Source organism: Dipodomys spectabilis, unplaced genomic scaffold (assembly GCF_019054845.1).
Source record: "Dipodomys spectabilis isolate Male_0828 unplaced genomic scaffold, ASM1905484v1 ptg000779l, whole genome shotgun sequence".
Classification (NCBI taxonomy): Eukaryota; Metazoa; Chordata; class Mammalia; order Rodentia; family Heteromyidae; genus Dipodomys; species Dipodomys spectabilis.
In genome coordinates this window covers 35,629-52,500 of record NW_024871456.1, presented here as the reverse complement: position 1 = coordinate 52,500, position 16,872 = coordinate 35,629, and the positions used below count along the sequence as shown (strand labels likewise).

General features: G+C 48.8%; 1 protein-coding gene across 1 annotated transcript in view; it reads left to right on the top strand.

Annotated features, from left to right (window-relative positions):
• LOC122102255 (ATP-binding cassette sub-family C member 9) overlaps positions 1-16,872 on the top strand; it is a gene marked incomplete at its 3' end in the record, with an annotated part of 63,175 nt that overhangs the window by 12,107 nt on the left and 34,196 nt on the right. The window contains exons 4-13 of the mRNA XM_042672869.1: positions 752-873; positions 2,607-2,773; positions 3,236-3,478; positions 5,059-5,253; positions 6,648-6,800; positions 8,484-8,639; positions 10,608-10,742; positions 11,275-11,437; positions 13,759-13,799; positions 15,434-15,576. Coding sequence (XP_042528803.1) covers positions 752-873; positions 2,607-2,773; positions 3,236-3,478; positions 5,059-5,253; positions 6,648-6,800; positions 8,484-8,639; positions 10,608-10,742; positions 11,275-11,437; positions 13,759-13,799; positions 15,434-15,576 — 1,518 coding nt within the window. The remainder of the gene's footprint in view (positions 1-751; positions 874-2,606; positions 2,774-3,235; positions 3,479-5,058; positions 5,254-6,647; positions 6,801-8,483; positions 8,640-10,607; positions 10,743-11,274; positions 11,438-13,758; positions 13,800-15,433; positions 15,577-16,872) is intronic.

Genomic DNA, 16,872 nt, shown 5'->3' with positions numbered 1-16,872 from the left:
TTATGTGGTGCTGAGGAATCGAACCCAGGGCCTCATGCATGCAAGGCAAGCGCTCTACCACTGAGCCACCTGCCCAGCCCCTCCCTCGCTCCTTTCTTCCCTCTCTCCCTCCCTTCCCTCCCTCATTCCCTCCTTTCCTCTTTGCATCCCTCCTTTCTTCCCATTCTCCTTCCTTCCTTCCTTCCTTCCTTCCTTCTTCCTTTCCTCCCTCCTTCCTCTCCTCCCTGTTTTTTATCTTCCTCTCTCCCTCCCTCCCTTCCTTTTTCCCTCCCTCTCTTCCTCCTTCCCTCCTTCCTCCTCCCTCCTCCCTCTGTAGTTTGGCTTTAGTATTTCCTGGCCACAGTATTTCCTGGGTGTCTGTGCTTCTTCAACGAGTGTCTGCTCCGCTTCTCTGCCAGCTACTCGTGGGCTTGTTGATTCTTTGACAAAAGTGACTTTCTGTGAATAAAATGAAATACAATTGCAAAGAAAATGAGAAACCCACAGGGCACCGGCGCCTCCCGCCTGCCATTCCAGCCACCCCGGAGGCTGAGATTCAGAGGATCACAGTTCAAAGCCAGCCTGGGCAAGAAAGTCTCTGAGACTCTGATCTCCAGTGAACCACCAGAAAACTGGAAGTAGCGCTGTGGCTCAAGTGGTAGAGCGCCCGCCTTGAGCTGAAGAGCTCAGGGACAGCACCCAGGCCCTGAGTTCAAGTCCTAGGACTGGCAAAAACAAACCAACACAAACGGACTGTGCTTTGTTCTCCTAGCCGGCGGGACTCCAGGCATCTGCACCTGTTCATGCCGGCGGTGATGGGGTTTGTGGCCACAACCACATCGATAGTCTATTACCACAACATCGAAACATCCAACTTCCCTAAACTCCTTCTAGGTGAGCCTCAACGATCCCGAGACCGAACTTACTCTCTATTTAGCTCCAGCTCACTCATTTCTCTTAGCTGGATGAATAGACGGACTTCCTTTTTCTGTGTACAAGAGGTCACATGTCTGGTTATTCGTGTGTGTGTGTGTGTGTGTGTGTGTGTGTGTGTGTGTGTGTGTGTGATGGTGCCAGGACTTGAACTCAGGACTTCAGTCTCTCAGCTTTTCCCCTCCAGGCCGGTGGTGCTCTACCACTTGAGCCAACAGCTCCACTTCGGGCTTCCTGCTGGCCGAAGGGAGGAAAGCGTCTTTCAGATTTGTCTCTCCCGGCCGGCTTTCAAACTGAGATCTTCAGATGGCAGCGTCCGAGTGGCTGGGATTAAAGGAAGGGCATCGGTGCTCGGCCTGCAGACATTTTATGATCACTTGGTTCTTCCCTGCTGCTATTGGGAATGGCATTGTCTTTCCCAGAATGACATTGTCCTTCCCATCGGACTTGCCGGTTGTTTGGGGCATTGTATGAAATGCAGTTGATTTCTCATTGACAGTGCGACTGGTCATCTTGGAAATGGACTTATCATTAACGCCAGCTTGTTAAGGCTCCTAGCTAAACACACATACGTCTAGCATGCTCATCTAGCCCTGTCTTGTTGCTCACCTTGGCTGGGCAGGTGGCTCAGTGGTAGAGCGCTTGCCTTGCATGCATGAGGCCCTGGGTCGATTCCTCAGCACCACATAAGCAGAAAAAGCCGGAAGTGGCGCTGTGGCTCAAGTGGTAGAGCACTAGCTTTGAGCTGAAGAGTTGAGGGACAGCGCCCAGGCCCAGAGTTCAAGCCCCATGACCGACAACAACAAAAGTTAAAGTTAACTGAGGTCCCTATGTAATGCAGATCTTCCTTTTCTTTTTGTTTTGTTTTGTTTACTGGAAATGACTGAATCTCGGTGCCTAGGCCCCGAGTTCGAGCCCCAAGACTGGCACCAACTCTCCCATCCCCCAAATCCAAAATATACACTGCAGAAAAGACAGCTTTTCTTCAACCAATTGTGTTAAAAGAAAGGAATATTCACCTGTAGACCATTGCCAATTGAACCCTTAGGGTTCCTTGCAAGTAGAATACTTATCATTGCTTTTGCTATTTCTTTCTTCCTTTTTTTTTCCCTTCCCTTTTTTTGTGCCAATCCTGAGGCTTGAACTCAGGGCCTGGGCGCTGTCCCTGAGCTCTTTCACTCAAGGCTGGCGCTCTACCACTTGAGCCACAGCGCCACTTCCAGCTTTTTTTTGATGTTGAGCTAAATGTCTCATAGACATTTACTGCCTGGGCTGGCTTCGAACCTCCATCCTCAGATCTTGGCCTCCTGAGTAGCTGGGCCCAGCTGCTTTGCAACTTGAAAGCATTATTATGGTATTTAGATATTAGTGGGAAAAAATTTAAATTTCAAGGAGAGATTTCTTTTTCTTTTTAAAAACAGCTGGGTGCCCGTGGCTCCCGCCTGTCATCCCAGCGACTCAGGAGGCTGAGATCTGAGGATCACGGTTCAAAGCCAACCCGGGCAAGAAAGTCCGTGAGACTCTGATCTCCCATGAACCACCAGAAGTGGCGCTGTGGCTCAAGTGGTAGAGCACCAGTCTTGAGCTGAAGAGCTCAGGGACAGCGCCCAGGCCCTGAGTTCAAGACCCATGACTGACAAAACAAACAAACAACAAACCCTCAAAAACCACTTCCACCGCGTTCTGTTTTTCAGCCTTGTTCCTGTATTGGGTGATGGCCTTTATTACCAAAACAATAAAATTGGTCAAGTACTGGCAGTCAGGGTGGGGCGTGTCCGATCTCCGCTTCTGCATCACGGGCATCATGGTGATCCTGAACGGGCTGCTGATGGCCGTGGAGATCAACGTCATCCGGGTCCGAGTGAGTATTGCATGCTTTTCCGGGCTCTTCCGGGCCTCCAACAAACACGACAGTCAGCCCGAAACGACCCAGACTCAACAGTACGCACACACGGGTGTGTGGGCAAATATGAGGTTGACTTACCACCCAGCTTCCAGCTTTAAGACCTTAGAGATTTCCAGTCAGGTGCCTGTGGCTCCCGCCTGTCATCCCAGCTACTCAGGAGGCTGAGATCTGAGGATCGAGGTTCGAGGCCAGTCTGAGTAGGAAAGTCCGTGAGAGTCTGATCTCCCATGAACCACCAGAAAACCGGAAGTGGTGCTGTGGCTCAAGTGGTAGAGCGCCAGCCTTGAGCTGAAGAGCTCAGGGACAGCGCCCAGGCCCTGAATTAATGTCCCAGGACTAACCAAAAGTGAAATGTGACTTTGCAAATGGAGACGCTCTCAGGTAACAATGGCTCTGTGGGACTCCTCTCTGCCACAGAAGTACGTCTTCTTTACGAATCCCCAGAAGGTGAAGCCGCCCGAAGACCTGCAGGACCTGGGCGTGAGATTCTTGCAGCCCTTCGTGAATTTGCTCTCCAAAGCCACGTACTGGTGGATGAACACGCTCATCATCTCCGCTCACAAGAAGCCCATCGATCTGAAAGCCATCGGGAAGCTGCCCATAGCCATGCGGGCGGTCACCAATTACGTCTGCTTGAAAGATGCCTATGAAGAGCAGAAGGTACTTTTTAGCCTTGTGACCACAGTGTTAAAGAGTTGGGCTGAGCCGGGCGCTGTGGCTCCCGCCTGTCATCCCAGCCACTCAGGAGGCTGAGGTCTGAGGATCGTGGTTCAAAGCCAGCCTGGACAGGAAAGTCCGTGAGACTCTGATCTCCAATGAGCCACCAGAAAACCACAAGTGGTGCCATGGCTCAAGGGGTAGAGCACCCGCCTTGAGCTGAAGCGCTGAGGGATGGTGCCCAGGCCCTGAGTTCAAGTCCCATGACTGACCAAAAATAAAAAAGTTCATGTTCACTACCAAACACTGTGACTCAATCCTCCAGCGGTCAGCTAAGATTAATTCTGTAGTGTAAAGCTGGGAAACCTAATTCAGTACGGTGCTATTTATTTATTTTGTGTGTCATCCTCCATGTTTCTAAAACTGGTTTATTCCGAGCCCTGCCTTGTGGCTCATTCCTTTAATCCCTTATCTTTGGAGGCAAAAACGGGAGGATCTGGGCAAAGATGCCAGACACTTATTTCAAAAACAAAAATAAGAACAAAACAACCTATCGGTTCCTTCTGGAACTTTATGGTGTCTTTCATTGCTTTAAGAATCTTCAATACCATTAGTCCTTTCCAATTGTGTCTCAAAATGCTTCATCATTGTAACCATCCACTGGGAGCACAGGTCTTTGAAGAGGAAAGCAATGGATCTAGTGAAGGTTAGTTGTTGTTATTATTATTATTAGCTGTTCTAAAGTATGCTCTACAAAGCATTTATAGTAAATGACGAAAATGACTTTGTGCATCCAAAAAAGAAAAAAAATCTGTGCTCTGAAATGCCAGCAAACCAGAAATGAACCCATGTCAAGTCTTCAGGGTCTCTGGAGAAAAGCGTTACATAATAACTTCCCTGCGTCCCTGCCAAAGCCACGATTTACGGTGGAGATGGAGAAGTTGTGCTCCGTGCTGCTTGCTTCCATCCAGTGAGCTGATGCTGTGGCATTGGATAGATTCTAGAAAAGAGCAAAACGGCCGCCTTTGAAGGGGGAATTTACTATCTGGCACCTTGCAGCTCCGTGAAATCCGTGAAGCTAGTTCATCGGTTCCAACCCGGGCTGTGTTGAGTCTTAGAAGCATTTTTATTTGATTTCTTTGGTGCTGGTACTGGGGCTCGAACTCAGGGCCTCACCCGCTTGCTTCGCTTTTTAACTCAAGGCAGATGCTCTTACTATTTGAGCCACACCTTCACTTATGGCTTTTTGGTAGTTAATACTCTGACTCGTGTGTGTGTGTGTGTGTGTGTGTGTGTGTGTGTGTGTGTGTGTCCTGGGACTTGAACTCAGGGCCTGGGCGCTGTCCCTGAGCTCTTTCACTCAAGGCTGGTGCTCTACCACTTGATCTACCACTTGAGCCACAGCGCCACTTCCGGTTTTCTGGTGGTTCATTGGAGATCAGAGTCTCCTGGACTTTGCTGCCAGGGCTGGCCTCGAACCTCGATCCTCAGATCTCAGCCTCCTGAGTAGCTGGGATGGCAGGCGGGAGCTCCTGGTTGGAAGTTGGACAGGACCCTACCTCGTTTTTGGTTTGGTTTTTCAGAAAAAAGTAGCAGATCATCCGAATCGGACCCCGTCTATCTGGCTGGCGATGTACAGAGCTTTCGGCCGGCCCATTCTTCTGAGCAGCACGTTTCGCTACCTGGCCGACCTTCTGGGCTTCGCGGGTCCTCTCTGTATTTCCGGCATAGTCCAGCGCGTGAACGACACACAGAACAGGACAGTCAACACCACCGGCGTAAGTGTACCAGGCTGCAGAAAAGAAGCAGATCGTGTGGCAATCGCGGTCTGCCATTTTTGTTGTTGCTGTTCTTAGGGGAGGGGGGGGTCTCGAACCCCAGACCTCGTGGGATTCGGTTTGCGTGCTCAGGCCTGGTGCTCTACCGCTCACACAGACCTCCAGCTCTGCTTTTTGCTGGTGATTTCAAAATAAGTCAACAACTCTATCTACGATTTGATGCTGGCCCCCCAAAAAGTTAGCAAGATCCCTGCCCCCATCTCAACAACATGCACAGAATGTTTAAATAGGAGGACTGCAGTCCGAGTCCTTTATAGACATACAAGACCCCATCTGACAAAGAACTGAAGCAGAAAAACAGGACTGGGCATGCGGCTTCAGAAGTATGAAGTCCTGAGTTTAAACCCCAGAATGATCAGCTGGGCACGGGTGGCTCATGCCTGTCATCCCAGCGACTTAGGAGGTTGAGATCTGGAAGACTGCGGTTCAAAGCCAGCCTGGGCAGGAAAGTCCTTGAGACTCTGATCTCCCATGAAGCACCAGAAAACCGGAAGTGGCGCTGGGGCTCACGTGGTAGAGCACCAGCCTTGAATGAAAGAGCTCAGGGACAGCGCCCAGGCCCTGAGTTCAAGACCCAGGACTGATTAAAAAAAAAAAAGATCAAGGTGAAATACATGAATACTGTTCTTGTCACATAGATGCTGATTAAATATTAGTGGGCGCTGAATCTGAGAAATAAATAAAATAAATTGTCTGGCCAGATAAGTTGGTAAATATAAAAACTTGATTTTCTCCATGAGGAAAATGACTGGTTTTGTTCTTAAAAATTACTCAGTTTTCTGTAACTGTCAGCCTGTTGGAATTACTCATAAATATGGGTTAATTTTTTTAAAAAATGACAGTTTCCAGGTGTTGGGGGTTCATGTTTGCACAATCTTAAATCTAGAGGATCAAGGTTCTTCTTCTAAAACCGCTTTTCCTAGGAAGTGTTTTATACTTAGAAGCATCAGCTGGTTAAAAATGTTTTCACCTATTTTGTAACAGTAGGTTTGTTTATGTATTTGTTTATTTTTGTGAGTGTGTGCCGGTCCCGGGGCTTGAACTCAGGGCCTAAGCACTGTCTCCGAACTTTTTCACTCCAAGCTGGTGCTCTACCTTTTGAGCCACAACTCCACTTCTGGCTTTTCTGGTGGTTCATGGGAGAAAAGAGTGTTAGAGACTTTCTTGCCCGGGGCTGGCTTTGAACCCCGATCCTCAGATCTCAGCCTCCTGAGTGGCTGGGATGACAGGTGGGAGCCACCGGTGCCGTTTTATAAGCGCAATCTATGTTCCTGGTAGGTGAAAAGATCCGTTTTAATTTGTTTTCCTTTTTCTTTGTCCCCCTTTGCCACAAGATTTCAAAAACCCTCTCCTCCAAGGAATTTCTTGAGAATGCTTATGTCTTAGCTGTTCTGCTTTTCCTGGCCTTAATTCTGCAAAGGACATTTTTGCAAGCATCCTACTATGTGACCATACAAACGGGCATCAACCTCCGCGGCGCCCTGCTGGTAAGTACAAGCCAAGCCCTGAAGGGACTTTGTTTCTTGACGATGCTGTTACTGGGACTTGAACTTGAGACTTCGAGACTTTGTGCTCTTGATCCGCTTTCTGGCTCACGGCTGGTACTCTACCATTTCAACCATGCCTCCAGCCTGGCTTTTTGAAACCTCACCATCTTCCTGGGCTGGCTTTGAACTGTGATCCTCTGAATCTCAGCCTCCTGAGTAGCTAAGACGGCAGATGTGGGAGCCACTGGACCCTACCTAGCTCAGGCTTTCAAAATTATTATTATTATTATTATTATGCCAGTCCTGGGACTTGAACTCAGGTCCTGGGTGCTATCCCTGAGCTCTTTTGCTCAAGGCTAGTGCTCTACCTCTTTAAGCCACAGCTCCACTTCCGGCTTTTTGATGGATAATTAAGAGTCTCACAGACTTTCCTATCCAGGCTGGCTTTGAACTGTGATCTTCAGATCTCTGGTGTGAGCCTCTGGCACCTGGCTCTTTTTGTTGTTGTTGTTGGCTAGGTGTGGGGCTTGAACTCTGGGCCTGGGCGCTGTCCCTGAGCCCTTCAGCTCAAGGCTGGTGCTTTACCACTTGAGCCACAGCGCCACTTCTGGTTTTCTGGTTGTTTATTGAAATAAGAGTTCCATGGCCTTTCCTGCCCAGGCTGGCTTTGAACCTCGATCCTCAGATCTCAGCCTCCTCAGTAGCTGGGATGACAGGCGGGACCCACCAGCACCCAGCTAGCCTAGCTCTTCTTTTTTTTAAGTGTATTTTCACTTTCTTATCTTAACGACAACATTTCTAGGATCTGTTTCATGAAAGAAGCGGAGCTAAGTACTAAACTCATTGAATTCAAACTGACTTTCAAAGACGAATTAAAGCCGGGTGCCCGTGGCTCATGCCTGTCACCCCAGTTACCCAGGTGGCTGAGATTTGGCCAAACCAGCCTGGGCAGGAAAGTCTGTGAGACTCCTATTGCCAATGAACCAGCAAAAAACCAGAAGTGGAGCTGTGGCTCAAGTGGTAAAGCACCAGCCTTGAGCAAAAGAGATCAGAGACAGCACGTAGGCCCTGAGTTCAAGCCCCAGGACCAACACACACACACACACACACACACACACACACACACACACACACACACACACAATTAAAAATATGTAGAGAACTTGTACATCTGTTTGAAACTGAATGTAGATTTTGCTTATACTGCTAGAAAAAATAAGTTGGTATTTGGTTATTGAGGACAAAAGAGTAACTATACTAATAGAAGTAGAGGCTGCTTTAAGAAGACAACCTTAGTGCACCCCAATCCCATTCTTCATTTTATTAAACTACATGACTTAAAAAATGCCAGACCCGGGGCTTGAACTCAGAGCCTTCCACACTTGCTTGGCTTTTTGTTTACCATTCAGGGCTGGCGTTCTACCACTCAACCCACACCTCCACTTGCAGCTTTTAGCTGGTTCATTGGAGATGAGAGTCTCCTGGATTTTCCTGCTTAGGCTGGGCTTCAAACCTTGATCCTCAGATCTCAGCCTCCTGAGTAGTTGGGGCGACAGGCGGGAGCCATTGGAGCCTGGCTGATACTGTTTTTGTTTTTGTTTGTTTGTTTACAATGAAAGTAAATAATGACGATGTGGATTTGAGGTTGGGAGGCTTATGTCCCTTGTGGTGTTTTCTTTGTAGGCCATGATCTATAATAAAATCCTGAGGCTCTCTACTTCGAACTTGTCCATGGGTGAAATGACCTTGGGCCAGGTCAACAACCTGGTTGCCATAGAAACCAACCAACTCATGTGGTTCCTCTTTCTGTGTCCCAATTTGTGGGCAATGCCTGTCCAGGTAAGTCAACTTCAGGTACAATCTGGTTCGCAGAAGAAAACAAACAAACAGAAGGAACAAAGCAACAATACTTCCGTGTGTGTGTGTGTGTGTGTGTGTGTGTGTGTGTGTGTGTGTGTGTGTGTGTGTCCCGGGACTTGAACACAAGGACCTGGGTGCTATTCCTGAGCTTTTTCACTCAAGGCTGGTGCTCGACCACTTGAGCCACAGCTCCTCTTCTGGCTTTTCTGGTGGTTCATTGGGGATCAGAGTCTCAGGGACTTTCCTTCCCAGGCTGGCTTTAAACTGTGATCCTCAGATCTCAGCCTCCTGAGGAGCTGGGATGACCGGCGTGAGCCACAGGTGCCTTGCAAAAAGCAACAATTTTTGAATGATGCTTTCCAAAAATGCATACATTATTGTTATTGTAAAGGTTATTACAGAGGGGTTATAATCGTCATGAAAATACATTTCTTTTTGGACCCTGTCCCCCCTTCCCTCGCTCTCTCCCCCAGTGTTTCCCTCCCGTCCCCATCCACCAGTGGTGGAGTTCATTCTCCACCTGGTGTCCAGTGAGGACCCCGGCTGCCTTGGGTTCCTCTCTGTCCCCCCATTTCTGTGCCCTTCCCAAAGACACAGAAATGAACAAACAGAACGAAAAGAAAAGAAAACAACAGCAACAAAAGCAAATCTCTTGTTTCCTTTCCTCGGAGTTCACTTCCTAAGATATTATTTTATATGATCATAGGCGTGTGGCTGCTGAGCGTTGGTTAATCAATCCTAGGCCTATCCTCCTTTGGCCTCAGAAAAAATTACACCCCCCCCCAAAAAAAATAAACCATCAATAACTCAACAGCCCAATTAAGTAATCAGCTAAAGACTCAAAGAGAGACTTCTCAGAGGAAGAAGTAAGTATGGCCAAGAGACACAGGAAAAAATGCTCAACGTCGCTGGCCAGAAAAGAAACACAAATCAAAACCACATTGAGATTCCACCTCACCCTAGTTAGAATAACAAGAACAGATGCTGGAGGGGAGGTGACCAAAAGGGAACTCTTTGGCACTGTGGGTGGGAGTGTCACTTGTTCAACCCCTCTGGAAAGCAGTATGGAGGTTCCTCAAAAGCCTCCACATAGAGCTCCCCTAGGACCCAGCAATCCCACTGCTGGGCATTTATTCAAATGACCACAAACCAGGCTGCACTAAAGCCACCAGCACAACCATGTTCATTGCAGTATTGATTACCATAGCCAAGATATGGAATGAGATCAGACAACCCTTGTGGATGAATGGATCAAGAAAACGTGGTATATAAGCCCGATGGAATTCTATGCTTCCATCAGAAAGAATAACATTTGTAAGGAAGTGGAGTAAGCCAGACCTAAAGAAACATAGGCTGCGTGGTTTTTCCCTCACTTGTGGTAACTAAAATATGTCTATCAATCTACAAGTAAACTCCCTGAATGATTTAGAAAAAAATACACCGGGACATGATCAATTATACAGGTCTCTAGATATTCACAGGAGGCCAAAGGAGGATACTTTGGTTGTCAAGGAACCAAAAAAACTCAGGAACAAGATGGCGTGGATTAGCCAAGTAGGGTTTGAAATTACACTGCTCGGGTTCCAACAGAGGTTCAATTTCTCTGTGTTTGCCAACAGTGAAATTCTCTACGCATGGCTCTTTCTTAGTTTGTGGAGGGTCAAATCTATGGAGGGTGACAATGTTTTCCCAGAAGGTTCTTTTTAGAACTGACCATCACCTTATAAGATCCCAAAGCATCGTGGGGCTACTTGGTAACTTTGTGCAATCGATCGGTTAGGAACTGGTCATACAGCTCCCCTGATGGTGATATCAACAGTTGGCTTCCAAATGAAATGCAATCTGCTTAGGAGGAGAAATGCTACCTTCTCCTGAAGACACTTCCTTTTGAACACCAGCTCTCCCAACCCTGTGGATTTTTCTCCGCCATATATGTTTCCTTTTTAGATCATCATGGGGGTGATTTTGCTCTACAACCTGCTTGGATCCAGTGCCCTGGTTGGAGCGGCTGTAATTGTCCTTCTTGCTCCCATTCAGTACTTCATTGCCACAAAGCTGGCAGAGGCTCAGAAAAGCACGCTTGTAAGTAGTAAGCGCGGGGACACTGTCCTTGGGAAATCTAGCCAAACTTGACTTGTTTGGGTATGCATGTTTTTATTTATATATTTACATAGTTCTGTATACTTATTTATATATTTATATAAATAAATATAAATATATATAAGTATATATATATTTATGTTTTTGTGCCAGTCCTGGGACTTGAACTCAGGGCCTGGTTGATTTTTCATTCCTACCACTTTGAGCCACAGGTCCACCTCTGGCTTTTGTTTTTGGTGGCTCATTGGAGATCCAAGTCTCTCAGGCTGGCTTTGAACCACGATCCTCAGATCTCAGCCTCCTGAGTAGCTGGGATGCCAGGCGGGAGCCATCTTGGGCCGGGTACCACCTCTGTGCTGTTGGAGCCATTCTTCCAGGACGGTCTCCTTCGGGGTGGAACAGAGCCCTGTCATGAGGCCTGACTCTTTCCCCTTCCTCCTGTCCCGTGGGTGGCCCTGTGGTCTCTGTGGTGGCCTTGTGGCGTGGATCATAGTGTCCCCCTGTATATGGACAGGATTATTCCACGGAAAGACTGAAGAAGACCAACGAGATCTTGAAAGGCATCAAGCTGCTGAAGCTGTACGCATGGGAACACATTTTCTGCAGAAGCGTGGAGGAGACGCGTCTGAAGGAACTGTCCAGCCTGAAAACCTTCGCGCTGTACACATCTCTGTCCAGTAAGTCATGGGGACCACGGAGAGGGATCCACACGCACACGGTGCACAGTTCCCGCACAAACCCAGCCAGGGCTTTGCTAGGCCTGTGGTAAAGCCATGTGTGGCTGGTGGGATTGGACACAAACCCTAGAACAGGCCCAGGGCCCCAAGCCGGGCATCTCCATCTTCTGGGCCACTTTTGACCCCGACCCAGCTAGGACAGAGAGCGCATAATCGGTGCAGAAAACCCTCCCGGGGTGTTCCATTGCTGTGACGGAGTGACCATATTTCGTGGTTTCAAAACGCAGCTACGGTTGAAGCAGACCCTGGTAGCTCACGCCTGTAATCCCAGCCACTCAGGAGGCTGAGGTCGAGTTCCAAGCCAATGTAGGCAGGAAGGTCTGGGAGACGCTTTTCTCCCACTCACCAGCCAAAAGGCATGCTGGAGGCATAGTTCAAGTGGTTGAGTGCCAATTACTTCTTTTGGGGGGGGGGTGACTTGGTCCCTGAAATTCTAAGGTGTAAGCAGAACTACCAAGCAACTTGCCCTTTTGTCTTTGCGGCTGCCCAAACATGAGCACATTAGCTGAAAATATGACTTTTCCTTGTTCTGTTTGTGTGTGTCCTGTTCATCAGACGATAGTGACTTCTATTTCTGGAATGAGAAATCTGAATGAGATAAGATTTTTGTTTTTTGGCCAGTGTTGGCATTTGAACTCAGGGCCTGGGTGCTGTATCTGAGCGTTTGCGCTCAAGATTGGCGCTCTACCACTTGAGCCGCAGCTCCATGTTGGCATTTTGGGGGTTCATTGGAGATAGGAATCTCAAGAACCTTCCTGCCTGGGCTGACTTTGAACCATGATTCTGGGATCTCAGCCTCCTGAGTGGATGGGATTACAGGCGTGAGCCACTGGTGCCAGCATGGAAGTATTCTTAATAAGTGCAAGATCTATAAGTAAAAAATGGATATCACTGCTGGAATGTGTGAACTTCGGGAGCTGTCCAGTTCTTACGGCTTTACATGTGCAGAATAACCTTATTTCCATATATTTAAATCAATTTATACCAGTACTTATATACATTACTATTATAAAATCCACATTTATCTCAATATCTATATCTACATCTATATCTAATTTTAATTTTTAAAGATATTACAAATTTTAACAATACTTAATAATTATAGATATATAATTTATAATAAAATAGTATAAAAATAATAATATTTATATTTACATTAACTATAGATCCTCTGGGGAATAGAGATTAAATTCTTTTCGTTTGCCTCCTTGAAGGATAATGTTTCCTGATTTCTGTTGCTTATAATATGAAAACAAAGATATGCAGTTCTTCAATTAAAAAAAAAGTTTCAGCTGGGGGCCAGTGGCTCCCGCCTGTCATCCCAGCTGCTCAGGAGGCTGAGATCTGAGGATCGAGGTTCAAAGCCAGCCAGGGCAGGAAAGTCCATGAGACTCTGCTCGCCAATAAACCACCAGAAAGTGGAGCTGTGGCTCAAGTGGTAGAGCACTAGCCTTGAGCTGAAGAGTTCAGGGACAGTGCCCAGGCCCTGAGTTCAAGCCCCACGACTGACCATAAAAAAACAAAAGTTTCTAGTAGGTGGCGGTGCAATCCTTAGCTACCCAAGAGGCTGAGATGGAGGTTGGAGGCTAGAGGCCAGAGTTACAGACATAAGCCATCCACACCCAGCCTTTGAGCTGTGTTTGGTTTTACTGTGGGCAGCCATGAAAATGGAAGGGGTCTCACCTGTGGAATTGTTTCCTGTTAGGTAATAGACACAGGGGACCCTCAGATGCAGGGAGAAAAGTGGAGGTGGGGGGAATAAAAGGGGTGTGCAATAAAACAGCGATGCGATGGGAGGAATGGGAAACACAGAGCATTGGGAAGGTGGGAAAATCACTGGGGAAAATGTCCAAAGGACGTGGGATTCGCGCTCCGTGGCAGGGGACAGCGTCTGTTGGAGTCTTTGAAACCTGTGTATTTCCTCTGCTTGCTCCAGTAAACTTTCCTTTTCCATGTGACTTTTTTTCTTTCCAGGCAACAGATTCCTTCCCCAAACCCAATCTCATAATACAAGACCATTTGTGAATAGTAAAAACATTCATTCGCTGGCCCAAGAGCGATGTGCATATGGCCGTAGAAAACGCTGCTCGTGGAGATGAACTCAAAACACACACACACAGAATCCACCTCCCACATAACCAGCCAAATGCCTGTCTGGTGCTATGGATCAAGTGGTAGAGCGCCAAGCCTACCACTTGAACATACTAATGATGAGTAATTAAAATCCCCCCCCCACTCACGTGTTGGATTTCTCTCCACAGTCTTCATGAACGCCGCCATTCCTATCGCAGCCGTCCTTGCTGTAAGTTCCTTTTTGTCTTTCTTCTTGTTGCTTTTGTCCATGATCAAAAAATGATGGATCGCCGGGCACCGGTGGCTCCCGCCTGTCATCCCAGCGACTCAGGAGGCTGAGATCTGAGGAGCCAAGGTTCAGAGCCAGCCTGAGTAGGGAAATGTCCCGTGTGGCTCTGAGCTCCCATGATCCAGCAAAAAGTCAAACATGGAGGTGTGGCTCGAGTGGTAGAGCACCAGCCTTGAGCAGGAAAAGCCAAGCGAGAGCGAGTGGCCTTGGCTGTGCTGGTGCGCGCACACACACACACACACACACACACACACACAGGTTTATGCACAGATATGTGTGGGGAGTGATATATAATCATTTCATCTCTCTACCACTTGCTTTTCTTTTGTCTTTTTTTTTTGGTCAGGCGTGGGTCTTGAACTCAGGGCCTGGGCGCTGTCCCTGAGCTCTTCAGCTCAAGGTGAGCGCTTTACCACTTGAGCCACAGTGCCACTTGTGGTTTCCTGGTGGGTCAGTAGAGATGAGAGTCTCACGGACTTTCCTGCCCGGGCTGGCCTCCAACCACGATCCTCAGATCTCAGCCTCCTGGGTAGCTGGGATGACAGGAATGAGCCACGGTGCCCGGCTCCTCTTCAAACACGTTACACATTGGTTTGTTTGGAAAGAGCCTGGATTCCTTGCCTCACGTGCCAGCCCGCTGTCCCTGGGAACAGACGGTGTCTGGAGCCTCCCCCCAAGCCCACAACGCCTAGCGGGGATGGAGACCCACGCCAAGCGTTCTTTGGTTGGAGAGGTGGAAGAAAGGCCTGGTTTTCCTCCTGTCGGTCCAATGGAGTCTTCACAGTCCCTTTGTGAACTCACGTGCCCATTGTAATGGAAATTGAGATCCCGCTTGCCGCGGAGACATCACCAACCCACAGTGACATCACAAACCCATTGTGATATCATCAACCCACGGTGATGTCACAAACCCACTGTGACATCACCAACCCACGATGATGTCACAAACCCACAGTGACATCACACGCCCACGGTGACGTCACAAACCCGCTGTGACATCACCAACCCATGGTGACATCACCAACCCACGGTGATGTCACAAACCTGCTGTGACATCACCAACCCATTGTGACACTACCAACCCATTGTGATATCACCAACCCATTATGACATCACAAACCCATTGTGATATCATCAACCCATAGTGATATCACAAACCCACCGTGACATCACAAACCCATGGTGATGTCACAAACCCACTGTGACATCACCAACCCACGGTGACATCACAAACCCACTGTGACATCACCAACCCACAGTGATGACACAAACCCATTGTGACATCACCAACCCATGGTGACATCACAAACCCACTGTGACATCACAAACCCAATGTAACATCACCAACCCACGGTGACATCACAAACCCACTGTGACATCACCAACCCATGGTGACATCATAAACCCATGGTGACATCACAAACCCACTGTGACATCACACTGCCACTGTGACATCATGGTCACACGGTGACGTCACAAACCCTACTACGACCTACTAGCCTGTCTGCAAACCACACCGGCCTTGGGGACATCGCGCCCTGCTGCTGTCTCTGAGGGCTCTTCCTCTCGCCCAGACGTTCGTGACACACGCGTACACCAGCGGCAACAACCTGCAGCCGGCCGAGGCCTTCGCGTCGCTCTGCCTCTTCCACATCCTGGTGACCCCGCTCTTCCTGCTCTCCACCGTGGTCAGGTTCGCCGTGAAAGCCATTGTCAGGTAAGCCCCCGGCCCAGCCAGGCTTCCTGGCTGAGCGATTCTAGAAACACCCGTGAGCTTCCCCGAGGAAGCTGGAGCAAGGGGAAAAGGCCCTGAGCACCCGCCCCAGAGTTCTGTGCTCAACTTCCGCTGTGCTGGCTCCTGTGTATAAAACGGTTCTTCTGAAATAACCATGAAACTGGGCACCGGTGCTCACGCCTGTCATCCCAGCTGCTCAGGAGGCTGAGGTGTGAGGATCGCAGTTCGAGGCCAGCCCGGACAGAAAAAGTCTGTGAGACTCTCATCTCCAGGGAACCACCAGAAAACCAGAAGTGGCGCTGTGGCTCAAGTGGTAGCGCGCTCACCTGTAGCACAAAGAGACTCAGGGACAGCGCCCGGGCCCTGAGTTCAAATCCCAGGACCAGCAAAACAACAACAGCAACAAAAATCACAACTGGTGAATGGAGACCTTAGGTAGACAAGCAGTGTATGGCATCTTGCCTCCGACTTTGACAGTGAGACAATTCCCCCAAGTCCCCCCGTGTTTACAGGCTGAGAAAAAGCAGTGTGTGTTGTTTGTTTGAGGCTCAGGCAACGGCTTACACCCACTAACAAGTAGCTCAAAACCAGATACCATTCAGATGTAGCCGGGCGCCAGTGGCTTATGCCTATCATCATGATTCAGGAGGCTGAGATCTGAGGATCGCAGTTCAAAGCCAGCCTGGGCAGGAAAGCTCGGGCGATTTTATCTCCCATGAACCAGGGGAAAAAAAAGTCAGAAGTGGAGGTGAGGCTCAAGTGGTAGAGCACCAGCCTTGAGTGAAGAAAGCCATTCCTGAGGCCCAGGCGTTCAAGCCTCGGTCCTGGTACACACACACACACACACACACACACACACACACACTCAGATGGCTGTAAATTGTCCTCCTATGAATCAGGGTCTTTTCGCAGTTAGGTCGTTTGTCATCTTTGGGAGCTGTTGGGGGTTTGAAGAATTCGAGTCCTCTAGCCGCAGCCGCCCCCAATTCCGCTGACAGAGTGTGGCCCCTCTGAGCTATCTGTCGAGATTACAGGCGGTACGTGGAAGCTCCTGCTTCCAAATAAGGCAGCGCTCTGGCCGGAGGGAGACACTTCAAACCGTGATCCGTGACCCGGCCTTGGCTATTTTGGGGTGTGTTTATTTTCATCTCTCTCCCTCCACACCCCCCACCCCCCGCATTTCACAGCTCTCTTCCTTTCATGGCTGCTGGGTGCAGTCAGAATTCTGCCTCGGCTTTCCGACGCAGCTCAGGAGACTTAGCACCGGCGGCAGCCGCG